Raw genomic sequence first — 19,197 nt, forward strand, 5'->3', positions numbered from 1 at the left:
GGTACCTGGCAAGAGGTGTGCCTGAATGAATACAGCATCATCCCCACTGTTGGGAGAAAACAGCAACAATGCCGCCAAATAACAACTTCAACTACAAAAACAACTCTAAAATATACTCCTCACCCCTAGGCCCTCTTGGCAGACATCGATCATTGTCTCCTCTTCTTTGAACACATAACAGCAAATAGGCATGACCTGTCCCCATATACTGGATCTAATTTCATATAATGAAGGTCATTCATTCATTTGTTGTTCATTTGCTTATTCACTAAACATTGAGTCAGATGCTGTGCTAGATAGATGCTGGGGTACAAAGGTGAAAAATTCCCAGTCCCTGGCGTTAAAGAATTGAAGGTCTAGTCAGGGACATAGGTAAGTTATTCAATGATTAGAATTTAGTGTGGTAAGTGTAATATGTAGGAGTGAGAACTGAGGAGGGGCAGTTATTCAAGACTGAAGGAAGGGGTGATTAAGGAAGGCTTCCTGGAGGAGATGATTATTGAATTGAGGTGAATCTTAAAAGAGTCATAGAGATAGCCATTAAGGAATGAGTGACATCCCAGATAGAAAGAGCATCATTTTAAAGGCAATAGGTGTGACATGCTGTTAGTTGAGCTTCTATGAATACAACTACAAGTAGTTCAGAAAAGCTGGTTCCCTGAGAGTGGGGAAGGGGTAGGAGAAGAGGCTATGGATGTAAGTGGGGACCAGATCCTGGAGGGATTATCTATGCCATGCTAAGGGCTTTAAATTTGATTCTCTTTTTTTGCCAATCAGTTTGAGCTTATAAGGTTGCTCAGGTTAGCCTTGAACTCATGACCTCACATTCGCAAGCACCACGACCTCCAGCGGGAGCCACTTTGGACGCCTAAATTTGATTCTTGAGGCATGGGGGAACATTAAAGCAGAGCAATGATATCAGATTTGTGTTTCAAAATATCACTCTAGTCACAGGAGGGACAGAGAGCAGTCAGTCTGTTGGAATCACACAGGTGAGAAATGAGAGTGGCTTGGCTTAAGGGCCAGTGACAGGAATAATAGAGGACAATGCAGAGGGACTACTTAGGAATGAGAATTCATAGAACTAGGCAGCTAATCAGATGGTGAGAGGAAGAGCTGGAGAAGAGTGAAGTAGGAAACAAGGAAAAGTTGTTACCTCTTGTTGTTTTACATGGGGAAAAACAGTTAATTAGTTAGATTAGTTAATTAGATAGTTTAATTTTGAAAATATTTAGTCTGAGGGGTCTGTGAGGCATCTAGATAGGAGTGTTCAGTAGTCAGTTAACTACATGGGGTTGGGGTGCAACAGAGAGGTCAGGGCTGGAGGTAAATATGGAGAATCACTAATGTCAATGGGGATTGAAATCATGCATGTGGATGAGATGACCCAAGGGAGAAGTGTGTTGATGAGAAGGGATGAGGACCTAGGACAGCTCCTAATATTCCTCTTACTATTTAAAGAGGTAACGGAAAGAATCTCCTACAAATGAGGCTGAGAAAGAAAACTAAGAAATGCAGAAATAGACCCTAGAAAAGAGTTGCATGAAAGAAGATGTGGAAATGTTACCTTCAAGAAGTTCATGGTCACCAATGTCAGTTTTGACTTAGAGGTCCACACTTGTAAGGACTGGTCAAGGAGGAGGCTAATTTGTGATTTCAGGGAGTCATTATACTGGTTTGAGGAGTGAGAGCTAAGGAAATCTAGATTGCTTTTTCAAGAAGTTTAACCTAAAGAAGGAAAAGCTGAGACTATAACAGCTAGAGAAGGATGTGAAGCAGCAGAAGTGTTTTAATTTTTAAGGATAATAGTGATCTCAAGAGGGAAAGATTGAGGTTACAAGAAAAAATAAAGCATAATTGGTGGAGGGGTTCACTTTAGGTAGAAGGTGGCATCTGCTTCCAGTAAGGTAGGAGAAGAGAAGGAGATGCTACTGGTGGAAATAAATTTATAAGGGTGGGACAGGAAATGAAATAAAGACATTTTCAACTGAAAAAAAAAGGAGTCTCTCCACTTTTCTCATTGAAGTAGAAGGAAGGTCATATGCTGAAGGTAAGGGAGGAGAGGGTAGAGCAGAAGTTAGAGTGGAGTTCTGAAATTCTGGATTATTGGGTGCGATGATTAGAAAAGGAAGTTGGCAAGGGGTGAGGAAATTATTGTCAACCACCATTAATTATACCCAAGTATGATAAGCACCAACCAATCTGTATGGCTATGTGATTTTCTTCCAGCTACCCTTGTTAGCCTTGATGTAGAAGTAAAGAGCTTTCATAGTTGGATTCTATCAGGGTAGGGTTTCATAAGACAATTACAACAAGAAGTCAAAGAGTGAAATTTTCCATGGCAGAGGAATAAGGGCAATTTACATCATGGACCGCAGAGTCTAAGCCAGAAGGGAGCAGAGAAATTGGCTAAAAATGGAAGTAGCTAGAATAATATTTTGAAACATAAATATGCTATTATTTCCCTGTTTTAATATTCCCCCATTACCTTCTAGAAATGGAGGTCTTGTCGAGATCAAAGAACAAGTAAAATAGGAGTAAGCACTTGAAACAATTACGAGGTTAGCTAGATGGGAAGCTGAGCTCAGATAATGAAATAACAATATTGAGTATTTCAGAGAAAGGGTAATTCTGGATAATAAAAAGATCGGGGGCAACTGTGGTTCTTGACTCTGGCTGCACATTATTTCTGGAGTTTAAAAAAATTATTTGCCCAGGTTCTCTTCCCAGAAATCCTGATATAGCAGGTTCTTGGTAGGCTCTAGACATTGGTATTTTATGGAACTCTACAGGTTATTCTGATGTACAGCCCTGCTTGAGAACTAATGGTTTAAAAGATGGCTGTGGGAATGATTGCAGAAGTGGAAGGGACATAAAATTCGTTAGAGTTGAGAGAGATCAAGGATCCATAAGGAAAGGGTATGAAGGAGGTATCCATTTATATCCTGTTTCACACAGGGGTGGTAGCATAAGAATGTAGGAAGGAAACCTGGGAGCCAAAGTCCTCAATGGAGAACAATGCACTTGGCCAGGAGAACTAGGTGGTGATAATCTCACAGAGAAGATTTTGTAGGCAAGTTTAGAAGTACTGACGTAAAATCATTTGGAGTTAAAAAAAAAAAAGAGAAAGCCTGACTTCTCCATTCTCTCAGGTCAACAGCCTTGGAATGAGAAAGGTGAGCATCCTCCACCAGTCTTACCTACGGAAATGGTATACTCGTTGGATAGCAGAGTCTAGAGTCATTTTTCTTAATCCCAGCTATGTAACAGAAATACCTGAAGAGTTTTAAAAAATAAATATGCCTAGGGCTACCCCAGACTAACTGAATCTAAATCTCTGGAGATGGGAGTGGGACTCTGGCATCTCTCTTTTTTTTAAGTTCTCAGATGAAAATGATGTACAGTGAAGTATGAAAACCTAAGGCAAGAGGTGAAGGAAGCAGTAGATAATGTAGAAAAAAATGTTTCTAACAGGACAAACTCTTGGTGGTAAAAGACCTGCAGAACATTGGGGTGGGCATGTAAAAGATGATAGATGACTAGAGGGGCTTTTGATTCTTTACAAGGTAGCAGAATAGAGAAAGAAGTCCGGATGAGAAATTCTGGAGAGATTAGCTGGCCCCAGGAATTACAACCATAACTCCCAGTAGATCTCAAGGCCAAAAGCTGTTTGCAGTTTGTGGTCCAGGCGGCAATTTGTAGCCTTGTTCTGAGTTCCAATAGAATATGGGAGGTACACTTAGAAAGTGATACTTTTTTTGGACTTCTGCTCTCTGCAGATATCAATCCAGGGAGCTGACCAGGTTGAATTTTAAGATAAATGACCAGTGCTCACAGAATTTTGCAGGGAGATACAGACATTTTAGTGTATCTTAAAAAAACACACAAAAATAAAAACTGATTCCCATCTAGGGTCTATTTTATTGCTAAACACTGAAAGCTAGAGCTCAAATCTGTTGAGATTTTTTCTTATGCCACTGTGTAATAAATAAAGTATGTAACTATTGAAAACTTTGGTTCTGGAGACAAAATGGGGACCTAGGTTCAAATCCTGGCACTGATATTTGACAGCTGTGTAACCCTGGGTGTATAATTTAAACCCATTAAGTCTCACTTTTCTCATCTGTAAGATAAGAATAAGACCTACCTCATAAGACTGTTGTGGAGATTAAATGAGATAGCCCTAGTTACTTTGCACTTAGTGAGTGTCCCATTCATGATTGCTATTAAGAGTGCCAGTTCAAGCTAGTTGCTGGGGAATGTGAAAATGAATAGATTACATTATTTATTGTCAAGTATCTCAAATTTTAGATAGAGAGGTAGATACGTAAAAAATAACAATCTATTCTGATGGTACCAAGCTCAAAGTAGACACTGAGACGTTCTACGGGAGCATGAAAGGACAGCCATTTAGCTTTGTTTGCAGATGGGAGATAGGAAAAGACTTACTAAAGGAGAAAAAGCCCAAGAGTGAGTATTTAAGAATAAGGACTAATAGGAGTGATCCACATAAATTTTGGGGAGAGGATAAGATGTAAGACTTTCCAGGCCTAGGTATATAGCATGTGTAAAAGCTTGGAGGTAAGAGAAAACCTGGCAGTGTAGGGAGCATTGTATGTGTATAAGTAGTGGGGCCCACAGCAAGAATAGAGAGGCTGGAGAGGTACACTAGGAACATATCATGTAGGCCCTTGGATATCATGCTATGAAGCATGAACTTTTAACATATGGGTAATAGGGGATAGCATTTAAGCCTCTTAAAGACAAGAATGTGATCTAGCTACAGAGTAGAGAAATGAATGGAAGTGGGTAAAATTGGAGGCAGTGAGGGTATGTGAGAAATGCTGATGCCTTAAACTAAGATAGTTATTTGTGGGGATGAAGAGAGGAAGATGGATTCAAGGCCAGTTTAGGAGATAGGATAGACAGAATTTGGCAATCAATTAGCATAGAAACAAAGAAGGAGTAAAAGATTACTCCCAGAGTTTTGGTTTGGGCAGCTGGGCCAGTGCTAGATTACCCAGAAGCCAGAGCCAGCATTTTTATATGGCATCTAGCAAATCAGAAGCACCCAAAATGTGTAAACGGTTTAATTTTGGACATATAGCTTAAAAATGATTCAGTCATCGTAAGAACATCAGAACGTTTTGCACTTCCTTAATTGTTTATGCCTTAGGATTGTTTTTATTTGAATTGCATATTGGAGAGGGGGATCATAATTTTTTTTCATTGCTTAGAGCTGCCTAAAGGAGGAGGAGCCTAAGGCCTTGCTTCTTCTCCAATCTGTGTGGTTAGTGGTATCATTTCACTGAGATAGGGGACACCGGAAGAGAAGCAAACTTGGGCTTCCGGCCTTTGTTATGCTTAGCCCTGAGTGAAGAAAATTGCAGTTAGGCTGATAAGGGATTGGCAGTCAGGTGGCCTTTTAGGGAAACACCGTTAAGCCAATTCTGCATATAACTCAGCCCAAGTGGAGTGTTTAGTCAATTTGCTACAAATGTGTTGCCAATACTAATAGAAAAGTTGGGAGAGTTTATTTACTGGCAAGAGGGGCCATGAATTCAAGTTGTTGTAAGAATTCGAAGTACAATTAAGGTAGGGGCTCTTAACTCAGAGACCAAGAGAATTATGAAGCTGTGAAAGTATATGTGTATAGTGCATCTTTATGGGCAGAAATTCCATAGCTTGTTTCCGATTTTTCAGAAGATTGACCCCAAAAAGTTTACCAAGAGCTAGTTACTGTGAAGTGAATGAAACTGCTCCTTCAGAGTTCCTCGCTTGCCTGGAACCCTTCCACAGCCCTGGGAGGGGCCCCGGTATATTTGTATTTATAATTTTGTTATTTTTTTACTTAAAGGGAACCTTCCTCTCAAATTGCATACAGTGTTTGGTACCTCAATATGTGGATTTATCCCTGCCAACCACAGATTAGAGAATTACCTAATGTAAGTTAGTATGTGGGAGTGGAGGCAATCCAAGATGAATGAGTATAGAGAAAGAACTGTAGAAGGCCAAAACTGCACTAGCAAAGGCAAAAGCAATGACAATCAAAGAAACAATGGTCATTCAGAAAGGAGGAATGCCAGGCCACATTGTCAAGGAAGTAGAAAGAGAAGTGGCTAGCCATGGTTAGTATGGATGGGACATCACGAAAGAGAAAAAATAAGACAATGATTGTAGGAGTGGCTAGCACAACTTCAATAGAGTAATGAGACCAGAGCGCCTTTCTGAACAAGTAAAAAATGGTAGTTGAACAAGTATAAATGGTAGCTATAGTCCACAAAGACACAGGGGAAGTAAGAGTACCAACAGAAAGCTCTAAACTTCACTGTTGAGTTAGGATAATATTTATCAATAAAGTAGGCTCACTGTAAAAGTGGAATCTATACTGAGGGTAAGTTATATGGCATATATTTTTTTTTTCAAAATGACTCCTGAATGTGCTACATGGCCAGGCAAAGCCTTGAGTGTCTCTTGTCCCGCTGCTCCCAACCTTTCTTTCCTGATTCTGTATAGTCCCTCTCACTACTTCAGTTTTCATATTTCTGCCCCATATCTCTGTCCTCTGGCTGGAGATAAGCAACAGTGAGAGAGAGTGGAATGATATAAGAAGCCATAAGAATAGCCTTTGAACATGAAAAGTTTTGAATTTGAAATTTATCATGGGTAACCCATAAAACACATAATCCATATATGATTGAGTATTGTCTGTAATCCGGGGCAAGGCAACATCTGTTTGATCAGAATGTTCTAAATTGACCACCCTGGCAATTCTGAAGTTGATTGGTTTTAACTGGGTAAATTGACTTGCCCTGTATTAGGAGGGTAAGTACTATTTTTTTTAGTGTGAAATGCAGCTGTACCTGAGATACATGCTCAGATCTGCTAATAAATGTGTTATGGAAGCTACTAGATGCCATTTTAGAATGTTTCCACAGTGACTTCCTTCTGGGAACTATTTCCAGATGGACTGTAGTTCTCAACTTAATTTATTCAGTGACTATATCTTTATAGTCTTTAAAATTATGAGCTACTGATACATTTATTTATAATTATGTAACTATAAAAATCTGTTACTTGAGAGACAATGATTTTTGAATGGCTAATATGACAGAATGTAATGGAAATATGGAAAAATAACCACAAACTAGAAAAACTAAACCAAGGAATGGCTTCAAGGTTTCTGAGAACTAAATAAAATTAATTCAGTAAAAAAGCAGCAATTTGTAGGTTTTAACTAGCAAAGTGCTGGATAGGAAATGATTATTTTAAATGATAAAAAAGGTTTGTAACATCATTGATTTTCAGTGGTATTGTCAATAGAAGAGTCTATTAAGATATGGTTAATAATATCAATGTGTTAAATAAGTACCTACCATTTATTAGCCATCATTAACATACAAACAATTCATAACTCCTTTATAGAGCTGAAATGCTTTTCTTTTCTTTCTTTCTAGTAGTATGCCTTAGCTTGACTTGTGTATAATGAATTTCTTCCTTAGTAAGTTGTATTTGATTCAACAAGGCCAGTTAAACACAATATCCCTAGACACCTCCTGGTTACACTGGTAAAGGACATAAGTCAGTTTGAATAGGGGATTTGTTTCAAATGGATTTTGGAAATTTTGAACTATTTGGATATAACATTTGTCATCACACTCTTAGCTACTTCTGCAAATAATTGGAATTTCTGGTGTTAAGCATTGTTGAGACTATGTTGGAATCAATTGTCTTTCAACTTTGTAATTGTTTTGATGAACCTAATTGTACAACTTGTGGATGCCAAAACTATACCCCAAATAAATGTATGTTAACATTTTGCCTTTAGCCAATAAGAAGAAGGAGAAAGAGCGTCCAGAGATCTCTCTTCCTTCAGACTTTGAGCATACGATTCATGTTGGGTTTGATGCAGTCACCGGGGAATTCACTGTAAGTAAGCTCCTTGTTTTGTTTTGTAAGCCACGAAAGAATTACTTTGTGAAAACAGGATTCAAGCAAAAATTGCCATACCCCAAAATGTCAGACTTAATATTTTTGATGGTTCCAAAAAAGACGGATATTGCCTAGACAATCATAGATGGAAATAGAGAATGGCAACAACATTGACCAAATTATTTTGTCCATCTTTTAAAACAGTTTGATCACTGTATAGTCTCGACTTGGCTGAAAACATTAACTAACCATGGCACAGAAAATATACTCCTGGCATAGAGACCCTACCTGAGATTTTTCTTTATCATGTGAAGTGAATCAGAGAATCATCTACTCAACATGGCCAGTGAAAATAATTAATCTGAATAATTCAGACTTTATATTAAAAGCTGTGTTACCCAGATCAGCTAACTACACTAACCAAGAAACTCTATGGAACTGATCAGTTTTTTCCTTTGATTTCAGGAACATAGATGATTTTTACAATTATTAGTGGGTATATTTTGAGGACATTCAAAAACAAACCTCATATTTCAAGAAGAAATGTTGAAGGCTATGTCATGTATGTTTTAGTTGTTATGTGCACTCTCCTTTCTCTCTCTCTCCTCTCTCTCTAGAGATGACATGTAATCCATAGTAAATACCAATTAGAATTGTCTGGATAGACCATAGCTATAGATCAAGAAGTATTTTGCTGAATATTTGTAGAGCTCAAATAGCACAAGGTCTCAGAGCTATGAAATTTTATACCTTTGTTAAAAAAAGGCCTTGCATCTTTTTTTTTTTTTTTTTGGATCAATGAGAGAAAAGATGTGGCTATGGCTAGAAATAAGTCCCCAGGAAGGTCAACTACCTTTTTCCCTACTATCAATGACCTTCAACAAAGTGTAAATTCTGAATTAAGGAGGAATTTTGAATGTATTTCAAAAAATATCTTTGGCAGAACCATCACCATCAATTCTTGGGCTGTTAAGCAAGAGATAAATTTACATATTAAGTAGTTGAGTTTTTTGTTTCATAACATAATACTAAGTAGACTGTGTTATATGATTAAATGGAAAAAAAGAAGGAACAAATTAATCTATGTGGAGAAGCAAACCATGTTGCTGAATTGACAGTCAAATTATCTTATTTTTTCAATTCTGGAAGTAAGTGATATGAGAATGGAAATGGAAACAGTAAACACCTTGGCCTCATAAAGTGGTGTGAGCTGATTATTTCTGCGTTCTTGGTAGAACCAGAGAACGTTAAGAAATATTGACACATAAAGTGGAGATAGGTAAGATTTAACCAATTTCATCATTTAAGTCAGGGACATTATTCAAATGGCTTTGAGATTGAGTCAGTCTTAACTATATTTGCAGAATATTCTCTTAGCCACACTTAGAAATGTCAGCCTTGCTATTACCACTACCACCACCATCATCACCACCAGAAAAAAGTAATTTGTATAATCTGAAAAACCTATATTTTTAAAAATTATAAAGAGATTGTAACTATTATTGCTGACACTTGAAACAAGAAAATCCCTTAAACTGTATAAAAGTTTTGCCTAATAACTATTCCCTGTTTTACTACTTAATTTTTCCAGCTTTGACATTTTAATGTTCTCTATGCTTTTCCTCATTTAAACTACCCTTGTGTTTTATTGTTGTCATTCCCTATTTTTCTTTTCATTTTTCTTCCTTTTTGTTTTCTGATGTTGAAGTTTTCTCATCCAGTTATCTCATGTTATATTCTAGTTGCTTTCCAATATTTTATTCTTTCTACTTTTCAAATTTACTTGTCATCTTGTGATACAATATCTCTACCTTTAGCTCTTTCATTTATCTTTCTGGGTTCTGAATGGAAATGAAAGGAAGTAAATCACCACCATCTTGCTGACTGCAGCACCAGGCATTTTCATTTTGCTGTCAATTAGAACCCAAAGAACCCAACGTGATGAACAATCTTTCCAATGATGAAAAACAGTTGGATACAACCAAACCATAACGAAACAAATACCCTTCTCCCCACCTCTAAAAATATCCCCAATTTGAAATAAGATAGCTGTTTGGAAGTAATCCATTGTTATGAATCCATTGACTACATAGAAAGACATAAGCTAATTTGGACAATGGAAGTACTTTATTGTCATCTTGATGATCTTTTGTGACTACTTGTTCATACCTTATTTTTAAAGATGCCAAATTCTGCCCCTTTTGGTACTTTTTTAACCTGTGATTTACATTTACTATATTATTATATTTATTAAGTATAAACATGCCAAATTAAAGCGAGCTTTTAAGAAAGTCTTTTTATTGGTAGGGTTTAGAATTGGGTCCTAATTGTCGTAGCACCACTAATTCATTGTGTGTTGGGAGGGAATCATATTGTTAAGTTTGATTGTCGTAGTTGTTGAGGTTGAATTTGGTGCAATTTCCTGAACTATCTAATCCAGTTGTCTTACAAAGGCTTGTTATTTTGAATATTTGTACACTGATTGGTTGTGTTACTTGGTGATTATCCTCTGGCTAATTGGCCCATATGACCTTGTATACCTGGTCATACACTTGGACCCTGAAGCCAAAAGTAGGTTGGGAGGTGAGATTTTTGGTATTCAGTGATTACAAGTCCTTACCCTTTATATTGCCATTTTTGTCCCAAATACTTCAGAACTCCCTTTTCCAGACCTCTAGACCTGTGACGGTCGCTTCAAGTCAATCAGAGGGAAAAATGGTATGAGTGATATGAATTATCATTTCTTAAGATGAATGCTTGGCCTGTTATATCATGCTGCCATTCTCCTGGGCTACACTGGACAACCCCCAGCTTGATGTACATCTAGTTGTTATCGTATACACAGTCAGGCATTGATATGTGCTCCTGCTTCTTATGCTCAAACTCCTAGGGTCTTCATTAGCTGTCTAACTTTTGGGATTAGTTCCTGAACATGGCATAATGAGATGGCTTTCTGACTATGTGCCTTTTTGGCATACATTCAAATTTAAATATCAGGTTTTATTAATAATTGGGTTTGTCTCAACTTAGAAAAAGAAATTATGTCAGCAGTGTAGTCAAAATTATGTCAGCAGTGTAGTCATATGGTAAGTATAGTTGTCTGCAAGATTTTCTGCTATCGATAGCATTTTTCCTGCTGTCTAGTGATCATAAGACTATCACAAAAGATTAGAAGTGCCATGGGAATGTATAATAACTGCAAATATTCTAATGACTATGGTAATGATTATGCCAGTAACGTCTGCTCTAGTGGTTATGTGCAATGCATACCTCAATTTGTAACACTTCATAACTCCTTTGGCCATTATAGTATTAACCAAATGCTATTAATTGCACTTAGAATCAGAACTGGGATCGTGCATGGGCTCCTGAGTTCAAATTTTTGGCTTAAGGCTTTAGCATCTAGTTGCGTGATAAATGCATGTAAAAGTGTCATTTCACTGTGCTTGGAGTAACCCCAAATACCAGGAATCAAGGACATATATCCAAAATCAGGGCAGCTGGGTGCCAAGGCACCTAACACCTTGCCTATCACCAAGGCAGCTGGGTGAAGCATGTTTCTGTAGCATTTGAGATATCTTTATTTAGGCAAAGCTGTTACCTTATATCTTGTCTTATTTTGTGGGAAGTGGGATTTTAGAACTGCAGCACTAAAATGTAAATTATTTATACATGGTTTATATGGAATGGTTTCCCTTTCCCTTGTCTAAATATCTGAGAAACTTAAAACATAGAGTCTGGCTATGTGGGAATGTTCTTTATCTAGTTTTCTCTAAGCCAGCCATGACGTTAGCTACAAAGTGCAAAAGAATCACATCAATGAGAATAAAATTCAATGTTTCCATACAGCCATCCTTTGAATTTTAGCCACATACACACTTTCAATCTGAAACTAAAATTGGTTAACCAGAATTGGGAACTGAAATTTGTAAGTTTATCACATGGCCATTGGCTACCTGTGATCACCCAATTATGAAAACAACTTACAAATTATTGTCAGAGCTTTTCATGATGCCATCCTTCTTGCCTCCAAATTCATGTTTCTGCTTTTTAGTAATTTCTCCAGTCATTTAACGGTAATTCTTATTAATACATATTTATGGAGGAAGCATCTTGCCGAAAGTGGAATAATGCATCCAAACTTTGGAACATTGTCGTTTTCTCTGTTCTCTTAAATCTGTTGTCCTGTAGCCTGTCCTGTCCCTGATTTAGTTACAACCTCCCTATTTTCATAACTGCCCCACTTTAGAAGGGACTCCCCCATTCAGACCCATTGGTTTCATCACCTCCCACCTTCTAAGTTGTCCCACATTCTGTTTTAACTTTCTTTTCTTTCTTTATTTACGTCCATTACAGCCAGATCTCTATGGCTCACAGATGTGCCCAGGGAAGCTCCCAGAGGTGCGTCACAGGCCCAAAAGAAGCTTGCATCAAAGTGCTTCTTTGAGATGTCATAGCACTGCAGCAGCAGGTTCATGTGTGTGCAGTAGAGTTGTTGCTTGGCTTATCTCACTTTTTTGTTGTCATTTCCAAACTCTGGAGGCCCACGTCACACATTGTTTTGCCGAGACTTCATAGAACAAAGCCACATAAATTGTGTCTGGATGCACTTCAGAAATAGTGTATCTGTTTATCTCTCCAAGTTGCTCTTGGAGGTTCATAATTATGAAATTGGGACATCTGTAGGCTGAACATGTAGGAAAGAATGTTGAATGTGCAATCCAAAGCTAACCTCGAATTTTTGCAATTCTCCTTGGTTAGATTTCCAAATACTCCCTCCTCTCTGCTCTAAATGCTTCAGATTATTACAAATTCTTACAAGGCTTTGGCGTGGTTTTCATAGTCTCCAGGATCTATGTGGCCTACAAATGAAGTGAGGAGGAAGGGAGAGAGAGAGGAGAGGAAAAGGAGAGCATGCCCTGAAGAAAGCTGCAGGGAAAATGCCCAAAGCAGCGTTAATGTTACTGTTTAGCATCTCAGTGGTTCTTGCTCCTCCACAATTCTATTTTTGTCTCCTCCCAATCTGCCTTTATAGTAAAGCTCTAGGCCCCAAAAATTACATTTTATAATCACAAAGTATAACCTGACCAAAGGTGAGACTCCTTTTATTCCAAAATATATTCTGATTACATGATCAGAACAGCTTGTGTTATTCTAGTCATAAAACTCACTGATCTGCACTATACTATGCTGATTTAGAGAGAAGTCTTGCTATGTCTGCCCTGAGTCGCCAGAAAAAAAATAAGCTAAGCCGTAAACATCATTTCATGGATGAGCAGAGTCAATATGGAGGTGATTTTCATGTGCTTTTTTTTTCTATCACAGTCATACTCCCACCCACCCTTTTTAAGTTGGATCCTAGTTTTACCTATGTGTTTTATTAGAGAAGAGAATGATTGCATTATTAAGTTACTAACTTTAAATCTAGAATGTAACTTCAGTTTCCCAAGTGTAATCCTACAGGTAGCATGGGCTTCTTGGTGAAGAACTTTACTGGAACATAAAAATGCTGCTGCAGAATGTTCTGAGCTACCATTCTTTCCCTTTGGTTGTCCACAGGGAATTCCTGAGCAATGGGCACGATTACTCCAAACCTCCAACATAACAAAATTAGAACAGAAGAAGAACCCACAAGCTGTTCTAGATGTTCTCAAATTCTATGATTCCAAAGAAACAGTCAACAACCAGAAATACATGAGCTTTACATCAGGAGGTAAGAGGAAGTCTATGGTATCAAAGGTAAAGAGCATCATGTTAAGAACAAAATGTCTGTAGGACATTTGAAGTCAGTTCCCTTACCTTCATATGTTGTCAGCATAAGGAAACCAAAAATGAGTTGGAATTTGAGGTTGATGTTAAGTTATACAACTCAAGTATTTTTAGAATCAAATAAGGTAATTATATAGTGAAGTAGTAGTACTGAGCTCAAATTAACAGTCAATTGTTGTCTCTTTACTGGCATAAAGACGTCATTTATCAGGCTTTGTGATATGTTCATGAAGTAAGAGTTGTATGCATGAAACTGTGGCCTCTGGAAATTTATTTTGTTCCTTAGATTCATTGATTTGTACCATGATGACACAGCACACACTATTTTGGTGTCAGGTTATTTTGATAAGACCCCAAAATCAGACTGAAAAGGGGAAACTATGTCTTACTATTTTTAGAAATTGAAATATCCATGTTATTGCCAAATCTTGACCTCATTTGCTGGTGTGTAGATTTAGCCTTTATTTGGAGCTTTGATGTTCAAATTTGCACTATAAGCAACTGTACTAGTCTGTTTTTATGCTGCCTGTAAAGCCATATCTGAGACTGGGAAGAAAAAGAGATTTAATTGGACTTACAGATCCACGTGGCTGGGGAGGCCTCAGAATCATGGTGGGAGGTGAAAGGCACTTCTTACATGTCAGCGGCAAGAGGATATGAGAAAGAAGCAAAAGTGGAAAACCTCGATAAACCCATCAGATTTCATGAGACTTAGTATCATGAGAATAGCATGGGAAAGACCGGCTCCCATGTTTCAATTAGCTCCCGATGGGTCCCTCCCACAACATGTGGGAATTCTGGGAGATGCAGTTCAAGTTGATATTTGGGTGGGGACACAGCAAAACCATATCATTCTGCCCCTGGCCCCTCCAAATCTCATGTCCTCACATTTCAAAACAAATCATTCCTTCCCAACAGTCCCCCAAAGTCTTAACTCATTTCAGCATTAATCCAAAAGTCCATAGTCCAAAGTCTCATCTCAGACAAAGCAAGTCCCTTTTACCTATAAGCCTGTAAAATCAAAAAGAAGCTAGTTACTTCCTAGATACAATAGGGGTGCAGGCATTGGGTGAATACAATCATTCCAAATGGCATAAATTGGCCAAAACAAAGGGGTTACAGGGCCCAGGCAAGTCCAAAATCCAGTGGGGCAGTCAAATCTTAAAGCTCTAAAGTGATCTCCTTTGACTGCAGGACTCACGTCTAGATCAAACTAATACGAGAGGTGGGTTTCCATGGTCTTGGGCAGCGCTGCCCCTGTGACTCTGCAGAGTACAGACTCCTTCCGGGCTGCTTTCACAGGCTGCTGTTCAGTGTCTGCAGCTTTTCCAGGTGCACAGTGCAAGCTGTCAGTGGATCTACCATTCTGGAGTCTGGAAGATGGTGGCCCTCTTCTCACAACTCCACTAGGCAGTGCCCCAGTAGGTACTCTATGTGTGGGCTCTGACCCCACATTTTCCTTCTACACTGCCCTAGCAGAGGTTCTCCATGAGGGCCCCACCCCTGCAGTGCCTGAGCATCCAGACATTTCCATACATCTCCTGAAATCTAGGCATACATCCCCAAACCTCAGTTCTTGACTTCTGGGTATGCAAAAGTTCAACATCATGTGGAAGCTGCCAAGGCTTGGGGCTTCCGCCCTCTGAAGTCACAACTTGAGCTGTATGTTGGTCCCTTTCAGACAGTTGGAGCAGCTGGCACAGAGGGCTCCAAGTCCCTAGACTACACGCAGCATGGGGACCCTGGACCTGGTCCACAAAACCACATTTTCCTCTTAGACCTCTGGGCCTGTGATGAGAAGGGCTGCAGCGAAGTTCTGATATGGCCTGGAGACATTTTTCCCATGGTCTTTGAGATTGACATTAGGCTCCTTGCTACTTATGCAAATTTCTGCAGCCAACTTGAATTTCTCCCCAGAAAATAAGTTATTCTTTTCTATCACATATTGAGGCTGCAAATTTTCCAAACTTGTATGCTGTTTCCCTTATAAAACTGAATAGCTTTAACAGCACCCAAGTCTCCTCTTGAATGCCTTGCTGCTTAGAAATATCTTCCACCAGATACCCTAAATAATCTCTCTCAAGTTCAAAGTTCCACAAATCTCTAAGGCAGAGGCAAAATGCCATCAGTCTCTTTGCTAAAACATAACAAGAGTTGCCTTTGCTCCAGTTCCCAACAAGCTCCTCATCACCATCTGAGACTACCTCAGTCTGAATTTTATTGTCCATATTGCTATCAGCATTTTGAACAAAGTCATTCAACAAGCCTCTATGAAGTTCCAAACTTCCCCACATTTTTTTTTTTTTTTTTTTGAGACGGAGTTTCACTCTTGTTACCCAGGCTGGAGTGCAATGGCGCGATCTCGGCTCACCGCAACCTCCGCCTCCTGGGTTCAGGCAATTCTCCTGCCTCAGCCTCCAGAGTAGCTGGGACTACAGTCACGCTCCACCGTGCCCAGCTAATTACTTCCCCACATTTTTATGTCTTCTTCTGAGCCCTTTCAAACTCTTCCAATCTCTGCCGTTACCCAGTTCCAAGGTCACTTCCACATTTTCAGGTATCTTTTTTGATAACACCCCACTTTACTGGTACCAATTTAGTGTATTAGTCCATTTTCATGCTGCTGATAAAAACACACCCAAGACTGGGAAGAAAAAGAGGTTTAATTGGACTTACAGTTCCATACGGCTAGGGAGGCCTCAGAATCATGGTGGGAGGCAAAAGGCGTTTTTTACATGGCAACAGCAAGAGAAAATAAGACAGAATCAAAAGCAGAAACCTGTGATAAACACATCAGATCTTGTGAGACATTCACTACCTTGAGAATAGCACGGGAAAGACCAGCTACCATGACTCCATTACCTCCTGCTGGGTCTCTCCCACAACATGTGGGAATTCTGGGAGATACAATTTAAGTTGAGATTTGGATGGGGACACAGGCAAACCATATCAGCAACTAAAATGTATACACCAAATAATACTTTCACATTTTGAGACAGATGATTTGAATTCTCTCTACAATAATTTATTCACTTATTATTTAACATGTAAAGGATGAAGGGCATATTATCATTAGTATTCCAGCTATAAAGAGCCCCTACCTCTTGGCACTGGATTTAGTATTAGGCAGCCTTTAAGTTTCTTTGAGAATGATCCAAGGATACCCTTGGAAGGGGAAGAGTATGTGATTTGGCCATATCAAATATCAAAACCCAAATTTGAATGCATATGGCAATTTACATGCTAAATTTGACTTTTTTAAAATGAGAAGATTGCTTAACTGCTGTTACCCAATGTTGAAAACCTAAAAAGAAAGCCATCAAGGGAAACTTTTTACTATATTTAAGCTTCCACATAGAATAAAATAAGAGATCCTGGTGACACATCAAAAAAATGTTTTATGTGAGAAAATTAAGAGCTGTGCTCCAAGTTAGAACCATAGGCAACCAGAACTGAAAATGTATTCAAGAAATCATCTCAGTGTAACCACAAATACACTTTAGAGTCTCAGAGTTTGTTCTTTACTCCAAATAGCCATTGCTGTTTAACACTTAGTTTTATATGCCATATTTCTCTCAACTTACAAAGATGAAATCCTGACAACTATATTAAAACTCAACTGTACGGTTGTACTGTACCGAGCTGAGTGTACCTTATCATAGGTTTTCTGAATGCTCTGGTGTTGGGACTGACTCATAGCAGAGGAGAAGAGGAGGAGAAGATACAGATAGCACAGGAAGGTGGAAGGAAGGAATGGAAAGGAGGGAGAGAGGAAAGTGGGAAAAATCCTAGATATACAGTAGTTCCTCACTTACCCATATGGAATATGTTCTAAGACCTCCAGTGGATGGCTGGAACCATGGATAGTATGGAACCTTATGTATACTATGTTTTTTGTTTTTCTATATGTACTTACCTATGATAAAGTTATGAATTAGGCACAATAAGAGATAAACAAATAATTAATAATAAAATAGAATGATCATAACAATATGCCAGGATCACTACATTTGCTCTTTGGGGCTATTATGAAGGAAAATAAGGGGTACTTGACTACAAGCATTGTGGTATCTCCACAGTTGTTCTGATAACCAACCTGGCTATTAAGTGACTAATAGGCTGATAGTGTAAACAGAGTGGGTACCCTGGGCAAAGGGATGATTCATGTTTCAGGTGGAATGGAGCAGAATGGCATGAGATTTTATCATACTTGAAATGGCATGCAGTTTGAAACTTGTGAATTGGTTATTTCTGTAATTTTTGATTTAATATTTTTGGACCACAGTTGACCACAGATAGCTGAAAGCACAAAAAGTGAAACTTCAGATAAGGGGGGCTACTATAAATGTATAGAATCATACCAGTTAAGAGTAGGTAATCTTGACATTCTTGAATATAAATGAGATTCACTAGAGGCCTTCATTAAATTGTAAATTGACCTGGATTGGAGCATGTCCTTCTAGTTAAAATCATGCAGTTTTTTATTTTTATTTTTCTCATATGGTCTCTAAATAAAACGGTCTTTATGAAACAAAGATGACCTCTTTCATCTCACTTTGCAGATAAAAGCGCACATGGATACATAGCAGCCCATCCTTCGGTAAGTGAAAAATTGAAAACTGTTTCATATAATTGGTGTTTCCAGAGATTTAAGAGAATGCAACTGCACAAATCCAGTTTTTAGATAGAGAGTCTTTTAAAAACAATTTTGAGGTATAATTCGGTATATAAAATTTACCTATTTTCAGGTAAACAATTCAATGAGTTTTGGTAAATGTACCTGTGCTACTATCAGCACATTTGAGTTTTAGAACATGTCCATCACCCCAGTAAAATCCTTCATACCTGCTTACAGTTAACTCTACCCACCCCACCCTAGTCATAGGCAAGATAATATGGATTCTGCCCTTATGGATTTGGCTTTCTTGACATTTCATGTAAATGAAATAATACAGCATGTGACTTTTGGGGATTAGCTTTTGGTAATGTGTATATCAGTAATTTGTGTTCCTTTTTATCTCTGCACATTCCAGAATATGATTGTACTATTGTTTGTTTAACAATTCATACTCTGAAGGCTCTCTAGTCTATTTTCAGTTGCTGGCTATTACAAATAAAGCTACTAGGAACATTCTTGTACAGGGTCTTTATATCGACAGTGTTAAAGATTTACCTGTAGAACCTTGAGAATAATAATCATGTTAATAGAAATTTCTCTGAACACCTACAGTGTACAGTTACAATGTAAACTGTAAGATAATTTTATTTTTACATGTACTTAATCTTTTTTACTGCCTAATTAACTAAGTCTTACCATTCTTCCCATTTTACAGATGATGAAACTGAGGTTTAGAGAAATTAAATAGCCTCTCTAAGGTTATAACAGTATACGTTTTGTATGTCACTTGTTCCAACAAACAGAGGTACAGTGAGGGAAGTGCCTTTGGCCAAAGTCACATAGATAATTTTTATCAGAAAAATGACTGGAAAATAAAT

The 19,197-nt window shown here is 38.2% G+C and overlaps 1 protein-coding gene across 32 annotated transcripts in view; it reads left to right on the top strand.

Moving 5' to 3' along the window:
• PAK3 (p21 (RAC1) activated kinase 3) overlaps positions 1–19,197 on the top strand; it is a 287,279-nt gene that overhangs the window by 196,130 nt on the left and 71,952 nt on the right. For 17 of the 32 annotated variants that reach the window (XM_054251356.2, XM_078362152.1, XM_002763164.6 and 14 more), the window contains 3 exons: positions 7,829–7,929; positions 13,492–13,645; positions 18,264–18,301. In XM_054251356.2, coding sequence (XP_054107331.1) covers positions 7,829–7,929; positions 13,492–13,645; positions 18,264–18,301 — 293 coding nt within the window. Of the gene's footprint in view, positions 1–7,828; positions 7,930–12,288; positions 12,334–13,491; positions 13,646–18,263; positions 18,302–19,197 lie in introns of all 32 variants that reach the window. The other 15 variants (XM_035289027.3, XM_035289030.3, XM_008989767.4 and 12 more) reach the window with 1 other exon arrangement.

The sequence above is a fragment of the Callithrix jacchus genome, chromosome X (assembly GCF_049354715.1).
Source record: "Callithrix jacchus isolate 240 chromosome X, calJac240_pri, whole genome shotgun sequence".
NCBI lineage: Eukaryota > Metazoa > Chordata > Mammalia > Primates > Cebidae > Callithrix > Callithrix jacchus.